General features: G+C 40.1%; 1 protein-coding gene across 2 annotated transcripts in view; it reads left to right on the forward strand.

The window, feature by feature from the left end:
• LOC141984669 (isoaspartyl peptidase/L-asparaginase-like) overlaps positions 1-23,963 on the forward strand; it is a 241,812-nt gene extending 217,849 nt beyond the window's left edge. The window contains exon 7 of one of the 2 annotated variants that reach the window (XM_074947901.1): positions 23,611-23,961. In XM_074947901.1, the coding sequence (XP_074804002.1) occupies positions 23,611-23,825 (215 nt within the window). In that variant the 3' untranslated portion in view covers positions 23,826-23,961. Of the gene's footprint in view, positions 1-23,610 lie in introns of both variants that reach the window. The other variant, XM_074947902.1, reaches the window with a different exon arrangement.
• The last annotated feature ends 607 nt before the right edge of the window (positions 23,964-24,570 follow it).

Genomic DNA, 24,570 nt, shown 5'->3' on the forward strand with positions numbered 1-24,570 from the left:
TTATTTGTTAAAAAAACATATTGTACATATTAAAAAATAACCATCAATCAATATATATACTTTTCTTGTTTCTCTATAACATTATAGGCTAGCATATTAGATGGCTCTAATAAATCTAAAATAATTTAAAAGAAAGGCCCTTGAAAAAATAAAATATGTTATGGAATAGCCACATGACCTACCCCTGACAGAATGTTGTGAACAGATCTTTGCCAAGAGAGATTTCCTATCTACAACCCCCTTGCAGGATTTACTACAGGAGGGGATGACCTAGGTCAATAGCGGGTATTTTGGTAGCTCTCCTTCTCATGCTGTATTCTCCAACCTTGAATTTCTGTTGGTAAGTAACTGGCAGCTGTATTATTTCCCCTACATGGATTTTACTTCATTTAGATAAAACTCTGTCACTTCATCTTTATGAAGTGAGTTCCTCCTGAATGTGTTTTTATTTTCTCTTGGGGAATCTGCGCATACATTTTAAATGTCATGAGTTCTTGTTTTTAACGGCTTTGTATAATCTTGTTTGCTTCTTTACAATATCAGTTTGAGAAGGAAAAAGTGGGTATATTCCTCCATTACGTTGTAAAATGTTTAATAAATTAAATTAGTGAAGACTCCTTATTTACTAAAGAAATACACAGCTGGGTTAAAACAACCAGGAGTCCTTTTTTTTAATTAAAAAGGAAGGGAACTCACAAAGGAAAAGTATCTGTTATAAATGGATGTATGACAAAGTCTAGATATGTGTCAAATTACCTCTGGCAAATCATGTGATCATATAGAAGTAGTCAGAAAAATTGATCCCAGGGGACGCAATCATCCAGCCCTTACCGAGTAAGGAGTTTCTCCTGGGCATGGCCTGCACAGCTGGGTCCATGGTTAACAGTTGGAAATTACAGAGATCTTCATTTGATGCCCAGACCTACAAGGTGCTGAGAGCCCTCAACTCCCATTGAAGGTAATGGGAGTTGACAGTGCTCAGCTGTTGTGACAAGGAAAATGTGCACCTTTTACTTTTCATAGCATTCTAGAATGATAGCACTCTGCAAGGTCAGAGTTCTGGAGTACAAGATTTTAGATGCTTTTCGTAAAATACAAAAATTTGGACAAAATACTTTTGCATAATTTGTGTTCATTTTAATGGCATTAGAGACACAAGGTAGGTGAGGTAATATTGTTTCTTGGACCAGCTTCTGTTGGTGAGAGAGACAAGCTTACGAGCTACACAGAGCTCCTCTTTTTCTTCTGATTGTCTCTCTAATATCCTCGCACCAGCATGGCTACAACAACACTGCATTACTGCAGTATAATAGTAATAGCCATCACAAAGTAACAGTAACAGATGTTCTCTAAAAATTCCCAAGCATTGACTGTGACTGTATGCATGTTCTCAATGTGGAATAGTACTACAACTTTGCTGTATGTGGGTAAATCTACAGGTAATAAATATAACACTGTACATTCTTTTGGAGTCTTTCAAGCCAAATGACACCAGTCTTATGGAGCTATCCTCTAGAATTTAATTACATGATAATATTTATATATAATAATATTTATATATATTTTAACCATATGATAGAATTTTCTTGTAAGATGGTTTTAAAAAGTCCTATAAAAAAAATGTTATTAGCTATTTAATTCTATAGAATGTTAGAGCAATTTTTATATAATGCTATTACATTTCTATGGACTCCTATTGGTTTCACCCGTATTAAATTCTATAGGGATTTTCCATAAAAATGTAAATTATTATAATTCTATATATAGATATAATGTGTGCATGTGTAACACATACAAATTTACACATATGTACATATATTATAGTTTTGAAATTAATTTAATTAGCAAGAGCATATTTTTTACTGAAAGCCATCATCATCTTAGCTATGATATTTTGAGCCATGTCTTTTTTTCTCCATTTTTCACATATGGTCTATCATTAAGTGACACGACAGCTCCAATTATGTCAGCCTGTCACATTACACAACATAACTGACTGTGTTATGTCAAACCTGACAGACTGAATGAGACATGATTTGCTAATACAGTATAAAAGTTTCTAAATGGTTTTAGCAAATATTTCCTACTATATTTAAACTCAACAAAAATGAATAGCTGTAATTTTTATTTAATGGCATAACTTAGCCCTATCCGATCTGCACACTACAAGATCCTCCATGTATGGGTCTCTCCACTACTGTGCAGAAGTGGGAGAACAGCCACCACTGAGGCACCGACTCCTCAAATCTCCTCCAGAACCTGTGGAGGCCTTTCTACAGGCTCTTGGTGTAGCCTTTATTTTTATTTAAAGTTAGTTTTAATGATGTTATGTTACACCATCGAGGGTTTGTCTCTGGCAGCTACAGTTTCAAGTTGAGCAGAGTTACCTCTGCTTATTTCAGATGTAGAGCTCACAGGAACACATGAAACCAAAGGCAAGTAACACATACAATCAAAAGAACAAGGTCCACTGTCTGTTATCAATTTTATTAAAGTTACCAACAAAGTTGTGAATGTCACAGCATATACAACTCCTAAATATATCCATGAACCAGTATTAACTATAGAGATATTCACATCCTCCTAGATAGTGTTAGGGTCTCATGGGTCTCTCATTGATTGATCATCAGTAGAGGGATGATTCCTGCGGGAGTTTTCCCATAGGAAGCTTAATTTTCCCACTCCGAGCACCCCCTTTTTATAATGTGATTCTGTGTATATGTACATTCTGCACGTGTGCATGAAAGTGTCAACTCTCTTTTTCCTTATTGGTGTCTCCTAGAAACCTGAGAGACTCCATTTCCTATAGGTTGTGTATAGTTCCTGTTAGTCTCATTAAGATTGATGTACAACCTGTATCCTGCAATGAAGACACATGTTAGAGACAGATGTAACTCTGTCGCATTTTTTGTGATTTAAAAATAATCTTCCAGCTAATTTTTTGCAGCATTACCCCGTGGTACCTCTTTTCCCATAATCTTATGGCATCAGGTTATTCTTCGGTCACTTATGTCAGCATTTCTTATTTCCAAGGCCTAAAATAGCGAAGGTTAAAATCTTGCAGGCCTCAGCCTACAGGTCTTGTGTTTTAGCCTTCCTTATTTAGATATCTACTACATAATTATTCCTTTTAAATACTGATCAATCTTATACTTCTATAATTCTGCAACTTAACTCTATTCCTGGTTTTGTTACTGTTGAAATAATGTTACAACAGACTGATTGTCTAACGCTTGTGTTGTAGTTACACATAGGAAGCAACTGGTCAAATGATTAATTAATATGGCCCACTCTGGAGCCGGGGGAGGAGGAGTGGAAATTAGGTGGCCATGAGTAGTGCATCCTCATCTGCAGAGAATCCCAGGAGAAGATAGTATAGTTCTCTGTATTATCACTTCTGTGCAGCCTACCCCTTACCAGAAGACTTTTGGTCTGCAGCAGTCAAGGAACCAGGCAAGAGGGGCTGGGGCTACAATTAGTGAAGAGGCACATGGTCTCCTGCAGATGCGCAAGAATCTTTCGTGTTTAGGGGCATGCCTTAGAATCATAGAATCATAGAATATCAGGGTTGGAAGGGACCTCAGGAGGTCATCTAGTCCAACCCCCTGCTCAAAGTAGGACCAATCCCCAATCAAATCATCCCAGCCAAGGCTTTGTCAAGCCTGACCTTAAAAACTTCCAAGGAAGGAGATTCTACCACCTCCCTAGGTAACGTATTCCAGTGTTTCACCACCCTCCTAGTGAAAAAGTTTTTCCTAATATCCAACCTAAACCTTCCCCACTGCAACTTGAGACCATTACTCCTTGTTCTGTCATCAGCTGCCACTGAGAACAGTATAGATCCATCCTCTTTGGAACCACCCCTCAGGTAGTTGAAAGCAGCTATCAAATGCCCCCTCATTCTTCTCTTCCGCAGACTAAACAATCCCAGTTCCCTCAGCCTCTCCTCATAAGTCATGTGTTCCAGTCCCCTAATCATTTTTGTTGCCCTCTGCTGGACTCTTTCCAATTTTTCCACATCCTTGTTGTAGTGTGGGGCCCAAAACTGGACACAGTACTCCAGATGAGGCCTCACCAATGTCGAATAGAGGGGAACGATCACGTCCCTCAATCTGCTCGCTATGCCCCCACTTATACATCCCAAAATGCCATTGGCCTTCTTGGCAACAAGGGCACACTGCTGACTCATATCCAGCTTCTCGTCCACTGTAACCCCTAGGTCCTTTTCCGCAGAACTGCTGCCGAGCCATTCGGTCCCTAGTCTGTAGCTGTGCATTGGGTTCTTCCGTCCTAAGTGCAGGACCCTGCACTTATCCTTATTGAACCTCATCAGATTTCTTTTGGCCCAATCCTCCAATTTGTCTAGGTCCCTCTGTATCCTATCCCTGCCCTCCAGCATATCTACTACTCCTCCCAGTTTAGTATCATCCGCAAATTTGCTGAGAGTGCAAACCACACCATCCTCCAGATCATTTATGAAGATATTGAACAAAACTGGCCCCAGGACCGACCCCTGGGGCACTCCACTTGACACCGGCTGCCAACTAGACATGGAGCCATTGATCACTACCCGTTGAGCCCGACAATCTAGCCAACTTTCTACCCACCTTATAGTGCATTCATCCAGCCCATACTTCTTTAACTTGCTGACAAGAATACTGTGGGAGACCGTGTCAAAAGCTTTGCTAAAGTCAAGAAACAATACATCCACTGCTTTCCCTTCATCCACAGAATCAGTAATCTCATCACAGAAGGCTATTAGATTAGTCAGGCATGACCTACCCTTGGTGAATCCATGCTGACTGTTCCTGATCACTTTCCTCTCGTGTAAGTGCTTCAGGATTGATTCCTTGAGGACCTGCTCCATGATTTTTCCGGGGACTGAGGTGAGGCTGACTGGCCTGTAGTTCCCAGGATCCTCCATCTTCCCTTTTTTAAAGATTGGCACTACATTAGCCTTTTTCCAGTCATCTGGGACTTCCCCCGTTCGCCACGAATTTTCAAAGATAATGGCCAATGGCTCTGCAATCACATCCGCCAATTCCTTTAGCACTCTCAGATGCAACTCGTCCGGCCCCATGGACTTGTGTACGTCCAGCTTTTCTAAATAGTCCCTAACCACCTCTTTCTCCACAGAGGGCTGGCCATCTACTCCCCATGTTGCGATGCCCAGCGCAGCAGTCTGGGAGCTGTCCTTGTTAGTGAAGACAGAGGCAAAAAAAGCATTGAGCACATTAGCTTTTTCCACATCCTCTGTCACTAGGTTGCCTCCCTCATTCAGTAAGGGGCCCACACTTTCCTTGGCTTTCTTCTTGTTGCCAACATACCTGAAGAAACCCTTCTTGTTACTCTTGACATCTCTTGCTAGCTGCAGTTCCAGGTGCGATTTGGCCCTCCTGATTTCATTCCTACATGCCCGAGCAATATTTTTATACTCTTCCCTGGTCATATGTCCAACCTTCCACTTCTTGTAAGCTTCTTTTTTATGTTTAAGATCCGCTAGGATTTCACCATTAAGCCAAGCTGGTCGCCTGCCATATTTACTATTCTTTCGACTCATCGGGATAGTTTGTCCCTGTAACCTCAACAGGGATTCCTTGAAATACAGCCAGCTCTCCTGGACTCCTTTCCCCTTCATGTTAGTCCCCCAGGGGATCCTACCCATCTGCTCCCTGAGGGAGTCGAAGTCTGCTTTCCTGAAGTCCAGGGTCTGTATCCTGCTGCTTACCTTTCTTCCCTGCATCAGGATCCTGAACTCAACCAACTCATGGTCACTGCCTTCCAGATTCCCGTCCACTTTTGCTTCCCCCACTAATTCTTCCCTGTTTGTGAGCAGCAGGTCAAGAAAAGCTCCCCCCCCCTAGTTGGCTCGTCTAGCACTTGCACCAGGAAATTGTCCCCTACGCTTTCCAAAAACTTCCTGGATTGTCTGTGCACCGCTGTATTGCTCTCCCAGCAAATATCAGGAAAATTAAAGTCACCCATGAGAACCAGGGCGTGCGATCTAGTAGCTTCTGCGAGTTGCCGGAAGAAAGCCTCATCCCCCTGGTCCGGTGGTCTATAGCAGACTCCCACCACTACATCACTCTTGTTGCTCACACTTCTAAACTTAATCCATAGACACTCGGGTTTTTCTGCAGTTTCGTACCTTCTGGCAAACCTCTCTCCCCCTGATAGTATGATGTGAGGAGAGCTCTACAAAGTAATATTTTGTCTCTCAGAGCCCCTTGCTATAGCTTTTATGAGGGGAGGGGACAATCTGCACCATAAATAAGTATAGAGAGAGTGTGTGGGGGGGAGAGACGGACTGAAATTGGTGCATGCTAAAATTGATGCAAACAAGGAAAGCATCATAATCAAGAAGCTGGATATTCACAATTTACAATGATAATGAAATTCTTCTACAACAATAACTGGGAAGGATGTTAAAGAGTAACTGTTAATGTAAATCATATTTTAAATCTGCAGGACTGGATAACTTGGGGAAGTTGCAGAGGACTAGAAGAAAGCACATGTTGTACCGATATTTAAAAACAGCAAAGGGGATGACCTGTATAACTGTAGGTCAGTTAGCCTGACATTGATCCCCGGCAAAATCATAGAAAGCCTGATATGAGATGCAATCATTAAAGAATTAATGCATGGTAGAATAATTAAAGCCAATAAATATGGTTTTGTGTAAAATAGGTCTTGTCAAGCAAACACATTATTGTTTTATGATCAGGTTACAAGTTTGGCTGACAAAGATAACTGTTGACATAATATGTCTAGACTTCTATAAGGTATTCAGTACTGCATAAAATTCTGATTATGAAAAACCTATACAAAATCAATGTACAAAATCAATCCACATCTTATATGGATTAAAAACTGATAGATATCAAAAACTAGGTGTAAATGTGGAGGAGTCATCCAATTGAGACAGTTCTGATAGGGTCCACAGGACTGCGTTCTTGGCCTAATGATAATCTTATAGCTAGAAGAAATCATAAGATCATTGTTGGCAAAGTTAGCAGCTGACACAAACATTTGCTGGTTTGGTAAATAATAAGGCCAAGTCAGTTCTACAGATGTGGATCACATAGTAAATGGGCTTACGTGAACAATGTGTTTTAATATAGCTAAATGCTGAATCGTAGATCTAGGAACCAAGAATGTAGGTCACAATTATGGAATGGGGGGCTATATTTTGAAAAGCAGGGACTCAAAAAAGGACTTAAAGATTATGGTGGAAAACCAGCTGAGCTTGACCCCCCCCGTAACGATGTGGTGGCTAAAAAAAAAAATGTAGCCCTTGGAGGTATAAACAAGAGAATATTGAGTAGAAGTAGAGAGGTGTGATTACCACCGTATATGGCATTAATGAGACAGTTACTAGGATACTTCCCCCTTGGGGAAGGGAATTTTTGTTTATGTGTTTGTATAGTGCTTAGCACAATAGGGCCATGGTCTATAATTGGAGTTTCTAGGTGCTATTGCACTACAAACTAACAAAATAATAATAAAGGATGTTGACAAATTAGCCAGGGTTGAGAGAAGAGATATTAGAATGACTGAGGTCTGGAAAACATGCCTTTTATAGTGGAAGACTAAAGAAGCTCAGTCTGTTTAGTTTATCCCACAGCAGTTAAAGAGGTGACTTGATCATGGTCTATAAATACCTTAATGGGAAGAAGGTAGTAGAGAGTTCCTTAATCTATGAGACAAAGGCACTGAGATCCCATAGCTGGAAGATGAAGCTTGCTAAGGCCCCTCTTTTTTAAAAGTGAGGGTCATTAACCATTAGAACCTAGGGATGTGGTGGATTCTCCATCACTTGCAGTCTTTAAATCAAAGTGGATATCTGTTTTAAAGATATGCTGTAGTTCAAGAGGAAGTTAAGGGATTGGTGCAGGAATTCCATACGGCCTGTATTATACAGGAGATCAGAGTAGACTATGATAATGGTCCTTTTGTCCTTAAAATCTGTGAATCTGTGGACCATTTGATGGGAAGAAGTCCATGCTGTATTCTCAATCCACATGTACACCAAACACTATACAGACTGCATTTCTATTTACAAGTAAAGGCGATATTCTTCTCTCTATTCCACAGGAAAGATTCCTGATTCCACTATTCTGCTGGCATTGTTAATAGAGCTGGTTGGATCTTCAAAACCAAACTATTTTTTGGAGATGTTTCAGTAATGTCTAAGTCGTCATTGGAACTGTTTGTTGCCTCCAGGCAGGGAGAAAGAGACACATGCTCCTGCTCTTACAGCATGTTAGTAATGGTACTGGCCTGGAATTTAGGAGACCCCGGTTCAAGTCTTTGTTCTGCCTGAATTCTAGTGATGTGGAATGATGATTTCTGCTTTGAATTAACCAGAGGCAGGACTTGAACCTGAATCTCCCACATCCCTAACTAGGCTACACATGCACATTTCAAAAACAAACATTTTGATACAATTTTGTTGTTCAAAATGTTCAAAAGATTTTGGTTTTGTTCCACTGAGGAATGAAAATTTCAAAACCTCAATGTTTCTGTGAAAAGAATTGTTATTTTCTAGTTAGCTCTAATTATTAAATATCAGATTCAATATCTAAATCCAAGAAGTAAATTTTTGCCCTTAAAGAGAACTGTTTTCATTCAGATTGTCTCATTAAGGCCCAAGCCAAAGCTCATTTTAGTCAGCGGAAAACTCCAATTGACTTCAGTGAGTTCTGGATTACACCCTTAATGAAGAAAGTATACATCACAATCACAATCCTGTTCAGATTTTTTTCAAACGGAACAATTACTTTTACTAGTAATTTATGTACAATAACATCAGCAATGTCAGCAAGTACTCTAGCAATCTAGTCCAAAGGTCTGACTGAATAACCTCAATTTAACACTTTAGAAATCTGAGAGGCTCTTGTTGAAGAAATTCTGGTAAACGTGGCATGTAATGGCTTTGCAGCAGGCAAAGGAGAACAACATTTTGTCTAACGACAAAAGACATATCATACTTCAGGCACAGCATAAAGGGTCATGGCATAAAAAACAGGAGATACAAAATAACCTTATCTTTGGATCAAAAATAAAATCTTTTTTTAAAATCTGTAGTGAAGAGGAAAGGCTACTCATGCCTGTTGTCAGCCTGCCAATTCTTAATATTGTAGCCCTTTTCACCCTCATCTAATTTTACCTGTCAAATTTCCTGGGATTTTTAAAAGATACAGAACAAATGGCTTGTACAGCAGGTTAGTAGTTGTTAACAGTTGCAAAGATTTTTAATTTTTAAAATTGAAGGAATTTTATATTCTTATGAAAAATCATATAAATAATCACTAACACAGATGCTTGTAAGCGTCTTGCATTAATATAATTTCACACTGATGTTGGGAAGATTATTCTGTACATGTTATATGAGGTCTCTCTGTGTGTGTATTTAATATATGCTAGTCACATATACAATATGTAGGCGAGCTGCTAAATGTAGTGCTGCTAAATGTAGTCTGAACCAGATATAACAGGTAATTTTTTCAGAAGGGAGTTAGGCACCTACCTGCTACTTTAGGCGCTGAAATAAAAAAGTTAGATCCTCAAAACTCCTGCTTAGTTTCTGCCTCACCCTGTAGGCATCTAAAGTCCCAAGGTGCTTATATTTCTGCTGGTAAAGTCCGCAAGGTGCTTGCTGGCAGATTTGTAGGCATGCCCACAGCCACTTTTTAGAAGCTGCCTACCAGCTTGGGTCCTGCATAAAACAATACTGGTAAGGGTTCCACTGCTCCCACTATGATATTTAGTCCAGTGGTAAAAGCACTCATCCAGGAAGTTGGAGACCTAATTTCAAGAGTCACTTTCACTCTCTCTAGCTCAATGACTAGTTAAATATTCTATACATAGTGGAACAGCTTCAACAGAAGAGACTGAGAAAGACACATGCCAGAATATCACATTGCCTGGTGTTTAGGAGAACTCATGTGGGAGATCTGGGTTTGAGCCCCTGCTCCACATCAGATGGAGTCAGGAGTTGAACCCAGCTCTCCTGCATTCTATGTCAGTGCTCTACTCATTGGGCAATTGCATATAAGAGAGCCACCACCACCTCCCCATTTTGCATAGAGCCTGAGCTGATGGACCTGCTCTGAAAAGCGAGCCCCACGGGTAAGATAAATTGAGGATCCCACCAGGCTTTAGATGTGTGCTAGGATCTTGGGCATCAAAACATACATGGCAATGCACATGGCCCCCCAGCAGAAGAGTAGTGCAAGGAACTTTACCAGTGAGAAGTTAGGCTCTTACCAGGTTAGGCAGCAGCTGAGTGGGGGTTTTGAAGATCTAAATTTTGGATTTTGTTACCTCAAGTTGCAATTAGGCACATAAATCCCTTTTGTAGCCCTCTGTATATTTCTGTTGCTAATGAGGAGTTTGGGCATTACTTTGTTGACGCGAGTATACAAGGACTGCCATAGAGGTACCTGCTACATGTAGCCGGACTTTGATTTTATAGTTGCAGCCATGATCCTGCAACAGGATCTTCATGGGCAGACCCTTACACCTGAGTGGCAGCAATGCAAACCTTGCAGCACTGGAAGGAAGTCCAATTAAAAGAAGATGCTATTTTATATCACTCTCCTTAGGAAAAAATCTAGATAACTTTTGAAAATGTTTGTTATTATTTCTCAGTCTTCAAATCTGATTTTTATTGGTGACACACACACTGTGAAAATCTATTCATGTCCTGTTGGGACTTTTTCTGATTTCTTTTGCCTTGTGATACATACAATTGCATAAGAGAAAGACTATGCATTGATTTCTGTTTGTAAGAAATCAGCATAGTGCCCTTTTATTTTCTTTGGCCACTCGATACAAGTCTTTGTAATTGTCATTTTTGATCAACTTGAAAAAAATATTTTTAACATTGAGAGTTAGATCTAAGGTAAAATACTGAAAAGATGCCTAAGTCCTATTGACTTTTAATGAGATTTAGACTTCTAAGGGCCAGATGTTCAAAGGTATTTAGGCACCTAAAGAGGCAGATAGGGGCCTAGTGGGATTTGCAAACTGCCTGAACAGGAGAGCTGCCTAATTACAATTGGCTGACTCCAAAGTGCCTCCTTAGGAGCTTTTGAAAATTCCACTAGGCATCTATCTGAATCTTTAGGCACTGTCACTGTGCCTCAGTGGGTCCCAGCTAAGGATGCCAAATTCAGGACAGACCACTGAGAAACAGGGCAGGCTCACCCCAAACTGGTGTTTTTTCTATCATTAAATTATACCAAGTTAGTAACAAAAGTGAACTTTCATGTCACCTCACTGGTTACAAGAAGTCAAAATGCAGTCTCCTTAGGCATTCCAGCCCTGGGCTCTCTGCCCAGACACTAGACTTTATGATGAGCGGTTACTGAAAAGCAATTTCATTAGTTATAGGGTCCTTCCTATCTGAAGGGACCAGCCACCTAGCCAGGCCAATATATAACTCAGATCTTACCCAATAATAACACTGATGCCAATCCTTTAGTAAAACTAAAAACTAAAGGTTTAATAATAAAAGAAGAGAAAAAAAAGAGTTAAAATGGTTAATAGATCATATACATACAAGTGATTGCAAAGTCTATATATCAGGTTTACAGCAGTGATGGAATAAACTGTTAGCTTGCAAAAGTCTCTCTGGAATCACCCAAATGGTCTGTGGGTCATCAGTCCTTGTGTAGAACTTCCTTGTTAGAAATCCAGTCCAGAGAAATGAAGCAGGAAATGGAGATGGAGATGTATCAGGTGCTTTTTTAAATCCTCTGCCATGTGCATGGAATTTTACTGTCTCAGAGAAAGCCCACAGTCCAGGTGCATGGAAAATTACTGGCCCAAGATGGAGTCCAGTGTCACATGAGCATATCATATGCCCTTATATGCTTTGATGACTTACAGGGGCAGTCATTGCCCATATTCTTTCTCAGGCATCCACAGGAAAGGCTTACCAGGCTGGATGAATTTCTTCAGTGGCCCAGTGTGAGCTGAGTGTTCTTAATGGGCCATCAACACCTAGCTGTCTGGCCCTTACATACATTCAATCTGAAGGGCATTACCCAGGAACACAGCATATGTGTACAATGCATGTACATAGCCAATAATCATAATTTCAGATAAAAAGATTATGCATGGATTTAACCAGCATAGTCGTGCTTAGAAAATCATTACTTTTCCATTGACAGCTTATATGACATACTTTGTACAAGATTTGTTGCAATTATATAACGGTGGTAATATCAATGATATAAATGATCATATTCAATCATACAGCATCACAAGTATCTAAATAACTTAGAAAATCTGGCTCTCAGTGCCTAAGTCACTTTTGAAAATAGGATCTAGGCTCCACAGTTACTTAGGCACTTTTGAAAATTTTATACTGAGCCTTAAGTCTCTCCCCAAGTACATAGCTGCACTGCCCCCACAGGAGCCCTGTTCACCCACAGCTCCTGTGGGGATGTAATTTCCTGCATCCCTCTTTAGGGTACAGCTTACGTTCCCAAAATTTTATTGGCTTATCTCTGTTGGCTTATTAGTTATGAGGGACAAAGTCAATGCTCCTCCTGCTCTCCATCCCACTACATCCTTTCTCTTGGAGTGGAGGATAAGTAACAGCCATACAGTCCCTGCTCTCCCTTCCACACATGATGCAGGGAGTGCTAACGCAGCCACACATGGTCCTTGGGAGCTCCTACTCCCCGGTATTGCCCTTCCATGGATTGGGCCACCATCTGGCCCTTAGACATGGAAAGAGAGAATTGCATAAGCACAGTTAGTGTCATATGCACACACTTTATGAATAACAGAGGCGTGGGACCAGCACCAAGAGAGAATGTTCAAAGAAAAATGAATCACACATTATATTTTCCTGGTAGAAGTGGAGTAGGCAGAACAAAAAAGCATATTGATGAACACAGCAATTAAGGAAAAGAAAGCAGCTTATTGGAAATGTGAAACAGCATATTAAAAGAGGAGGATAATGAAAACTAAACACAAATGAAAAGACTACATTTATCAGCAAGTCTAGGACTGTAAATAAAACATCAAAGACAACAAAGGAACCAGGAAGACATATTTTAAATATATAGGAAGCAAATCATCTACAAGTCTGGTGCTTCAAGCAATTAGGGGCACAAGAAGGAAGTTAGTGACAGGTGTTTATATTAATATTACTAAGTGCTCAATGAAATCTTTGCCTTCATTTTAAAGAGAGAATCTGATTTTCACTGCTTGAAGGCTAGAAGGAAGAGTTATTGCAAAATGAAATAATACAAAACCAAGGTGCCAAACTCTGACCTTATTTACACCAGTTTTACACAGGTGTAATCTTATTGACTTCTATGGAGTTAATTCAGATTTACATTAGCATCAGATCTAAACCAGAATCTGTGGGTATGTATACTCTGCAGCTGGGCACATGCTTCCCAGGTCAAGTAGACAGAAATATGCTAGCTCTGCTCAATCTATCAGGTTAAAAGTAATAGTGTGAGGGGTGGCTTGTACTAGCCGCTCGAGTACGTACCAAGTGGGGGTCTGCACGGGTTTGTACTCTGGCAGCTAATCCAGCTGCAATGTAGACCTACCCTGTGATGTAGTGATGGGAACTGGAAATTAGGGGGTCAGTATTCCCAGGTTCTATTTCTATCTCTGTTATTCAGTAAGGGCTGAACTGTCACCTGCCTTTTTGTGGGTTCACATGGAGGCGCACATGACCAACCACCCCGTGTTGTGCAGCCTCCGCAATGGCTGTCCCTCTGGGATGGACTATTCAGGCCTTGTTTCCTTTGAAGAATAATCCTCTGGAGAAGGAGGAGAGCTCATGTTCCCCCACCACTCTGCAGTGCCCAGCATACTATTGGGCACAAGATATGCCATCCTACTAGGGCTTATAATGGAAAGTTTTAGGTAACCTTAAATATATGTGTCCAATACCAGTTTGTCTATAATAATCTGTGAGTTTCATACATAAGTACACAACTGGGGAGGCTCTCTTTTTACTGGAGTTGTTCATTGGAAGTGTTTTTTCGTGTTGGCTTCATTGCATATAATGCAAAATATTATGATAGAGCCAATTCAAAGTAAGCCATGAAAATGAATACACTACAAGCCAGAGTTGGAAAATGCTCAGTAGTCCCCACTGGGGCCAGATTCTCAAAAGATCTCAGCTGCCATTTAGGCGTCTAAATGAAGAAGCTGGGGCTTTTAGAAGTGTTCTGCATCCTGCAGCTCCCTTTTGCCCTCAGTGGCAGCTGTTGGGTGCTGTGCTCTTTTGACAATCCAAGCCTACAGCTCCAATTTTCTGAAAGGGATCAAACATCCAAAAATGTAGGCAAAGGGGAGCTGGGGATCAGAAAGGAACATTGTATGGAACTCCCAGTGCCTTTGAGTTGCCAGTAGAGGGAAAAGGGTTTGGAACATGTGTAAAACCTTTTGGGAAATCATTTACATGAGTTTCTCTGACCTCTCAAGTAGCTCCACAAAAAGGAAACAAGCAGCATAATTTAGCTTTCTCCAAATAGCTATAAAGCAGTGTCAGACTGACAGATGCAATTTCATGTTTCTGTTGACACAGAAACCTGACCTTTTGGTATTCTCAGAATGCCACATCTGAAACTTTGCCTATCCATCAGAGATTACCAGAATGTCATCCATCACTTATCAAATTTCAACCTTTCAAGTGCCATAGATGGGATCTGCAAAACAAATAAATGCATTACTGTATATAGATTGAGCCAGTCCCATCTTCTAGTGGCAGACCAAAATTTTCTACTCCAGGTGACCTAAATCCCGTTTCTCCTGGAATTTCTAAACAAGGCCTACTTGCTATGGCTGGATCAGAATTCTTTCAACATTCTCATTGGGAAGTTCTCCTTCTCCTCTTAGAACTTGTGTTCCTCACTTTGTGAAACCCAACTCCTCTTCATCATTTCAGAAATGAAAGACTAAACATAAACTTGAAATCAAAACATACTGCAGATTAGATTTCTCCTCAGATTACAGAGCGAAACCTCAAAAAGAAATTGAGAAACCTACTTTTCCCTCTTTGAAAGCTGTTACTTGGATGATTTAAGCTATCTTTTCCAATTAAAACTACCTGGACAATATAGTAGACCTATTCACTGCATATTAAACATGACAGGATTTTCACAACGTCCATCTCAGGGATGCTCTTGGATGCTTTCAAAAGGAAAAGGAAAAAGGAGAAGGCAGAGTTTCCCATTTCAGACTGTAGACTTTGAGTGGCTAAAGCTAGAGGAGAAACACATTAAGAGAAACTCTATAATTATACCTAATCCAACCAGCGTTTGAACTGGCCCATCCTGCAGTGGCGTAGCAAGCTGGTGCTTTTTTGAAGGCTGCCATCGTGTGCTCTGGAATCTATGTTTTCATTTAAAAAATAGGTTTCAGAGTAGCAGCCGTGTTAGTCTGTATATGCAAAAAGAAAAGGAGTACTTGTGGCACCTTAGAGACTAACAAATTTATTTGAGCATAAGCTTTTGTGAGCTACATCAGTTGCATCCGATGAAGTGAGCTGTAGCTCATGAAAGCTTATGCTCAAATAAATTTGTTAGTCTCTAAGGTGCCACAAGTACTCCTTTTCTATTTAAAAAATAGTAAGTCTCCAGCAGATATGGTTGTGAAAAGAAAATCAGAATCTTAACTGAGTGCGTTGTTTTTTTTTTCTGACTTTGCAGAAAGCCTAGAATAATAGCTGAGAGGTCTGAACTACCTCGTCCAACAATCCTTCCCCATGTCTGTCCCATGAGCCAACAGACCTGAGGGAAGGAGGAGAGCCCAAGGAAGCAACAGACACCACTAAAGGAATACTAATTCTTCAGAGCCCAGTGGGGAGTCCATCCCGTACTGAGCAGGAGCCAAACTTAAGTATGTGTACTGCACCAAACAGGAGCCAAACGCAAGGAACCCAGAAGAGCACATGTGTGTATCCAAACGATGCTGCTTAAAGGAGCCTATCAGAGCATCCGAATTTGAGTCTATCTGAGTCTAATAGGCCAAAGTGCTATATTTTCCCCTGGTCCTACTAACCGAATGCACTTTTCTTCACCTGATTCAGGGCCACTCATAATTCAAAAGATTCTTATTCCATTTTTATAGAGAAGACACTTAAGCAGTTGGGGCCAGACTTACCAGTACACTCCATCTGCTTTATGCTGCTTGAGCAATGCAAAGCAGCTGAAAATCCAGCTCCTAAGTTCATTTTCAAAGAAAGTCCGTACCACTGTTCTTTAATATTATGTCCCAATCCTACAACGAGCACTAAGCAGACAGAACTCTGTGCCCACCGGAGTTCATTGCAGGATCAGGATCTTTGTGTTTCTCTTCTAGAACACTTACCCCAAAGTAGTTGTTTATATTTTTAATATGTTTTCCTGCCAGGTGCTCCAAATGTTGGAGGATGTTATTCACTGCTGGCTACTTCCTAACAGTGCTTGACCAGATAAGTGGGTCCTAACCTATAAGAGATAAAATTACAGGTTAAAACAATAATTGTCTCTCTTACCTATTACTGTGTGTTGTGGAGATAGGAGGGCCAGAGATTTGTTACACAGCTTTATGATTCTCAGTTTAATTGAAATTATTATTCTCTTTTTTTAGTGCAACATGCTTTCAGTGGGGAGAAAACAGGACTGAGCACTACTTGTGCTGCAGAGTTGCCACAGATGAATTGCTTCCAAAATTAGTCCAATTCTGAAGACTAGTTCTGCTTGATACTCCCAGAGAAATATCTATAAAAATAAACCTTGGCAAGGTTTTCTCTTCAATTGCTTTATTAAGAGACAAGCTAAGGGTATGTGAGTTCTGCAATTTCCAGACAATTACAATCCTGTGGTTTTTGTTATGCCCCCTCCAAGGAATTTTTTTTTAACAACGACTGTTGTGAATTTAAAAAGTAGAGTTAATACAACCTGACAATTAGCAAGCCTTTCAGCCTTGTAAAATTGATGTTTTTCCTTGCAGGTGTATCTTAAAGGAACTAAAAGTGACAATTTAAATTCCTTCTGCCTAAAGCAATGTCTTTAAATTAAGGGTCTCATTTAAGTAAAAGTAAAACTATTTAAAAATAGCATCAACTGTTGCATATGACGTTTATTGGGGAGACATAGAAGGCCTTTAAAAACAGCTGATACAATCTGCCGAATTTTAAAATAGAATCTAAATGTAAAATAAAATAAAATAAAATAAAAAAGCCAAAGTGTTGTAGCAAAAAAAAAAAAAAAAAAGCAGTAGAAAGTATCAGTGGTAAATGTTTTCTTTGTTTAAAATGTTTTGTAAGATACCAAAAGGCCTGCTGAGCATAGGATGCCCTATAAATAAAGGCCCGATTCTGCCATTGATTTCAGTAGGGCTCCTTGCAGAGTAAGGTGTTACTCAATCTGAGTAATAGTGGAATAATCTGGGCCCCAAAGCATTACCAGCTAAATTGGACCTTTAGGTTCATCCCTGTTAAGGGCTGGTCTATGCTTATAGCGCTGCAGTGGTGCAGTTGCACCAGTGCAGCTGTGCCACTGTAGTGCTTAATGAAGACTCTGCCTACGCCCACGGGAGAGCTTCTCCCATTGGCGTAGGTACTCCACTTCCCTGAGAGACAGGAGCTATATTGATGGATGAAGCCGTCCCGTCAACATAGTGCTGTCTACACCGGGGTTAGATCAGTATAACTGTGTTGCTCAGGGTGTGGATTTTCCACACTCCCAAGGGACATAGTTATACTGACATAAATTTATAGTGTAGACCAAGGCTTTGATTCAATCTACCCCTTTATGTTTGGGGGCCCAAGGATAAGCCCAGGGAAGGAATTCTTATCCATAGACAACAGAAGCAGGACAAAGCAATCCTTTGTTCTTAAAGTTTTATTCTTTTCACCTACATACCTGAACAAGACACATGGACAAACAGAGACTAAGGTGCTGGCATTCATTATTGTAGAGGCAGAAGATAGTTCATGAAGCATAACAGGAAAACAAGTTAAATATAAGTCAGTTTTCCGTAAGTATATACATGTTATATAGCCTAAGGATGCATTACTTATTGCACCCTTCTCCTTTATGGCACATATCCCTCTTTTAAGAGGGGTCTTTTGGGTGATGCTGGCCAGGGAAGTCCAGATACCTTGACTCCAATGAAGCCATGCAGACCAAGAGCTCTGGGCCAAATTCTGTCCTCTTCTATACTGGTGTAAATCTGATAAACACCGTTATGGAAATGTTGTTGGCTACATTCTGATAAACAGAAGTGGTAACCTCAGATGACCATCTCATCTCCAACCTTGGGGCCTCTCATAGCCAACCAGACAAGGAGACAGACACCAGTCCCCATGCAAAGTTCAACAGGAACATGGAAATTAACTGTTAAAAGTGTCAATACATAAATACCCACATAAATGTTTGGATTCTGTTATAAAGATAACTCTTTAAACTGATCAGCAAGAGAAGTTGGTCATTGACCCTATGGCAAAGGCAAATCAATTCCTTATTGAAGACAAAAAAAAGTTCCATTTGTTTTTAGAGATTGGTTTTTCACCTATAACGTGTCAGATTAAATGTGAAATGTTTGTATTTTTCATTTCATATTTTCCACATCTTTGTATACCATCTATTCAGGTGGAATGTGATTAAGCTGAACAGTTGACTTGGGTGTCTTGAAATACAGTACCATGAACACAGAGCAGTAAAGAACATACCAATATAGTTTTGTGCCATCTAGGGTACAACTAATCTCCATAACCCAGATTTTCAATTAATGAGTCTGTGAATTTCAAATTGCATCAGACCTGCACATTGTAAAAACTGACAGCTGGCTTACCAGCATTTATATATGCAGGATGCTGCCTTCTAAGAGATGAGTATGCCAGGAGACTGGTAATCTGTGCTTCAGCTCTGAAGAATATCATAAATCATGCAAGAGATTGAGAATGTAAAATAAAATATTCCTTGCTACAAATTCAAGACTACTTGTGGGTGCATCTTTAGAGCTGTGCAAGGGATTTACACACATGATTCACTGATTTATTCCTTACAATAAAATCCAGCAATTTTGGGTTTTGTGGTAACCTAGCCATGTAGTAGCAGCTGGGGCAAATACATCTTTACTCTACTATGGCATTTAAATTTCTGGATTGAAAAAAAGTGACTGCTACAGTGTACTAATTTTTTTTTTAGAAAGTTCCATTTGTTTTAACTAAACAATCCATTGCTCTAGTGGATTTCATGGAATCATAGACTCAGCCATATGTGGGGTTACTATGTCAAGAAACTGAGAGACACAGTATCCGCTCAGAGGGAAATCCAGGAGAGTGGCAGTTCCTTTCCTTGATGATACCAAAGATCCATGGGATAAGTAGATTGTACTCCCTGCCCCTTAGTTTCTAGAGAGGGAGATTGGTCAGAAACTCCATGAGCTGGTCCTTGTGGAATTTCCTGGACCTCTTGTATATAAATAACTAATTTAATAAAATTGTCACTCTGCTGGGGCTTTCCACCTTTTGACCTTGGTTCTTTTTCAACAGTTTGTTAGGAGGTAAATAATGATCTGAGTAAATATGATTAAAATTACAATAAGTAATTCTGTACCAGACTCCAGACACTGTATTTTGTTAGGAGGCAGGAGAGTGAAAGGAACCTGGGTATCTGCAGTTTTTAATCTTCTTTTAAACATTGCGGATGGAGTGAGTGAAATCTTTTAATACCCCAGTGAAATGGTTTATTTACATCAGAGCTCTACATACCAGACACAGAAATGCTGAATTGAGGGAAAGGGTCATTGTGGCAGAGTGAGAGACCCTCAGTGCACCACTCTGTGCACTGTGGAAGTGTCCCCACATGGGGCAAATTGATGAGGTAATAGTTCAAGTACTCAATGATTAATTAGCTGGGTGATTCAGCTTGTTAGCTGGAAACAGTTAAAAGAGAGGCAGGAGTAGGTGGGGAGAGGGGAGTGAAGAGATGAGTTCAAGATTACAGAGAGCTGTGAGGCCTACCCTTTTCTGTCCAGTGCCTTGGTAGTTGGCAAAGACTTGGGGAAAGCCTTATGCTGTGGGGAACATTTATAAAGCATGCTCTAAATAAAGTTTCAGAGCAGCAGCCGTGTTAGTCTGTATCCGCAAAAAGAACAGGAGTACTTGTGGCACCTTAGAGGCTAACAACTTTATTTGAGCATAAGCTTTCATGGGCTACAGCCCACTTCATCTGATGCATGCAGTGGAAAATGCAGTAGGAAGATTTTATAGACACAGAGAACATGAAACAATGGGTGTTACCATACACACTGTAACGAGAGTGATCAGTTAAGGTGAGCTATTACCAGCAGGAGAGAAAAAAAACCTTTTGTAGTGATAATCAAGATGGGCCATTTCCAGCAGTTGACAAGAACATATGAGGAACAGTAGGGGGGAAAAATAAATGTGGGGAAATAGTTTTACTTTGTGTAATGACACATCCACTCCCAGTCTTTATTCAAGCCTAATTTAATGGTGTTCAGTTTGCAAATTAATTCCAATTCAGCAGTCTCTTGTTGGAGTCTGTTTTTGAAGTTTTTTTGTTGTAATATTGTGACTTTTAGGTCTGTAATCGAGTGACCAGAGGGACTGAAGTGTTCTCTGTCTGGTTTTTGTCCACATATCTATTCATGCGACACCATCATAGGGCCTAATCACATCAGCCACACTATCAGAGGCTCGTTCACCTGCACATCTACCAATGTGATAATACCATCATGTGCCAGCAGTGCCCCCTGCCATGTACATTGGCCAAACTGGACAGTCTCTACGTAAAAGAATAAATGGACACAAATCAGACGTTAAGAATTATAACATTCAAAAACCAGTCGGAGAACACTAAGCCTCTAGTGAACATTATGAGAGATGCCTCTGTGAATGTCTTCAGCATGGTTGGGTAGGAGTGGGAGTTACGGTAATTATTCTCTCACCATTGACATACTGTAATGCAACTTGAACAGTTTTTTTAAAAAAGACCCTAAGACAGATCTGAATTAAAACTCGTATAAAGCAGATGGATGCTATAGTAAGGGAACAAAATTAGAGGTCTAAAAGCACTGATTCCCCACTTCAATTGCATCATTCAATGTTTCAGCTTTCCAGCTGGTGAGAAACACATACTGTCCTAGATATATTTCTCCTATCAGCTGTGGAGACTCCGAGACTCCAACACCCCACCCCATAAAGTCCTCAATGGTGTCTCTTCCTTTTGAAGTCTTCTGGGGAGGGGTATACTACCCAGTATATTAAATATCCCCCAACTCCTTCTCAGCTGTGCTATGCTTGGACTGGCTGGTTCTCTACTAACCCCATCTCTCAGGATCAGAAGTCCCAATGTTTGCTCACCCTATCTTGAATCTTTGAGTGGGCTGCATGGTAAGGTCACTACCTCCCAGCCTTCAACATGTCTCTTCTGGATGGTGGGAGGTGGCTGCCCATCCAGAGCACGTTATTGTCATGCTGCTGCTGAAACCCCACTGACTCTGTGGGGCTCAAAGTGCCCTGAAATCCTCCTCTGCTTTTCTTAGCTGGGAGCTAAAATCTTCTTGGCAGCTTTGCAAATCATTCTGATTGTCTAAATAAAGGATGTGCAGCCTCCCGCTCCCCAGAAGAGATCTCTGATACCTTGGGGTTAAAGAAGTAGCTTTACTATTGACATCGCTACCCAAAATTTCAACATTCAAAGATCCAGGAAAATGGGGTGGGGTAGCACCTGACTCCAAATGATAGCAGGGGCACTGCAATCTAGTAAGCACTTCCTATCCTCTTCCAGAAAATCTGTTCAGATAAGGGATCCAGGGCCTGTTAGGGAAAAGTAGTTGATAGGCTCAGGGATTCCAGTATTGCTGGCAGGATTCAGAGCCAAATATGTTTGGACAGCAATTAGAACAATTTTCACTCCTCAAATGAAGCTGATATTTGGCCTGTTTGGGATATTTTATGCAGTTCATATCTCCTTGATTTGCCCTAGACACTGTTTGCTACCTCTAAGTTGTACTATGAGTGTGATGCATGTACGAGAGGGGCCTGTTCCTAACAATTTTGCCCCTTGTTTCAATAAAGCAGAAGGAGAATTGAGGCTTTCTGAAGAGTTTGTACTTTTCTGAGCAGCTTAGCATTGATCAAAAGCAAGGGAAGTGAGACAAAATTGGGTGCCCACTAAAATTCCCCATGCTTTGTATATGGTGGTGCTGTAGATTTGCCCTGAAGCTACCTAATTATGTTACACATCAAGAATTTGATTACTAATTATTATGTTTGCAGTACTAGCTACAACATGCTGAGCCCTTTGCAAGTTTAGGTAAAAGACAGTCCTTGCCCCAAATAATGTACAATCTTATGTATTTGAGCATGCATTCACTCATGTTGAGCTCTCACTGAGTTCAGTGGGAGTGTGAAACAATTGCAGAATGGTGGTCCCATACCGTGGGTTGGAAAGGAAAAACAAACTGGAAGTAAAATGGAGGTTTGAGCAAAATATTTTTTATACATCATTGTCAGGGTTCCCTGCCCACTCTGAACTCTAGGGTACAGATGTGGGGACCCGCTTGAAAAAACCCCTAAGCTTATTTCTACCAGCTTAGGCTAAAAACTTTCTCAAGGCACAAATTTCGCTTTGTCTTTGAACAGTATGCTGCCACCACCAAGTGATTTAGACAAAGAACAGGGAAAGGACCACTTGGAGTTCCTATTTCCCCAAAATATCCCCCCAAGCCCTTACACCCCCTTTCCTGGGGAGGCCTGAGAATAAACAAGATGAGCACAGACCAGCCTTGGATTTTTAAGACCCAAAAAACCCAATCAGATTTTTAAAAAACAGAACTTTATTAGAAGAACAAAAAAAGATAAGAGAACAACTCTGTAATATCAGAATGGAAGATAATCTTACAGGCAGTCAAATTCAAAACATAGAGAATCCCTCTAGGCAAAACCTTAAGTTACAAAAAGACACAAAAACAGGAACACACATTCCCTCCAGCACAGCGAATTGACAAGCCAAAACAAAGAAAACCTAACGCAGTTTCTATCTAGATTACTTACTAACTTTACAGGAGTTGGAGGGCTTGCATCCTTGATCTGTTCCCGGCAAAGGTATCACACAGACAGACAAAAGCCTTTTCCCCCCACCTCCAGATTTGAAAGTATCTTGTCCCCTCATTGGTCATTTTGGTCAGGTGCCAGACAGTTTACCTGAACTTCTTAACCCTTTACAGGTAAAAGGACTTTGCCTCTGGCCAGGAGGGATTTTATAACACTGTATACAGAAAGGTGGTTACCCTTCCCTTTATAGTTATGACTTTCATGTACATAAGATGAACTTTGCAGAAATCTGATTGATAAACATTTTACCCTTCTGAGTTATTGCAGACCAACTGAAAAAAGAACACCATCAAAATCCATTTCTAGCAAATTGATGAAATTATTCTTTTTTGTGCACTGTATTTTCATTTAGCTTATTCAATGTGTTACTTTTATTCTTGAAGGTAAAAGGAAAGCTAATAAATAATGTCAACGTTTAAAGTATACTATTAACGGTCTTTATATTTTTGTACTGTGTGTATACTGTGTGTATAAATCAGATGTGCTCCTGACACTAGGTAAAACTCCAGAGGAAGCTGCAGATTCTTCTCTTCACTATATGGAGAAGAGAGTCCATGGTCGGGGAGGAGTTATAATTGTCAGCAAAACTGGAGAATGGACAGCACGATTCACCACCAAGCGGATGGCATGGGCAGGCATAAAGGAAGGAGTGTTAATGTATGGCCTAAATCCAGGAGAAACAATTCAAGAAATAATTAACCCCCCCAAATAAACTTTTTTGGGGAGGGAATTTTTACACTGGATGTTATTAGTTTATGCTACATGATTCTTAATGAAGGGTGTATGTATCTGGCATTTTTGGACTAACTTACTTCTTATTCAAGAAGATTCCTAAAAAATGACTTTATTACCTTTAATAAAGATAGTTTTCCAAAGGCATTGTATTTGGTTATTTCAGAACTTTGAGAAAATGCTAAATGCTACATTGAGTCAGTGTTCCATAGGAGTGGTGTTTCATGCAAAATTCAATATCTCAACTGTAGTGAACAAACAAACAAAATGTGTATGATATTCTATGTTTCAGCTGCAACATCCACATCCAACTTGGGTAATTTCAGTAATGTGTGCAAGTTTTTTTCCTTTGCTCTCTAAATGTATCATGTATTCATTGTTGTGCATTTTTAGAAAATTTTAATGACATGGAAAAGTTGAGCTTTCCATCAAGTTTATCCAACTAAGTCTTAATAGCAATCCCACAAGTATATTTTAATGTTTTGTGCTGAATATTTACCCCAAGAATACAGAAAGCAGTAGAACTACTTTTATGTCTTCCAAAATAAGCTATAGACTTTATTTTCTTCTACATTTGAAAGATTGAAATACCCTATTTGTTAAACCACCTTTATGGTCCTTTCATTAATTCCTCCCAAACCCAGTGAAACACATTCTTTCAAGTAGACTGTCCCAAATAAACCACTTTCTGGTAAAAACAGCATTGCTCTCTTCAAGCAATCAAA

This window comes from Natator depressus, chromosome 3, assembly GCF_965152275.1.
Source record: "Natator depressus isolate rNatDep1 chromosome 3, rNatDep2.hap1, whole genome shotgun sequence".
In the NCBI taxonomy this organism is placed as follows: domain Eukaryota; kingdom Metazoa; phylum Chordata; order Testudines; family Cheloniidae; genus Natator; species Natator depressus.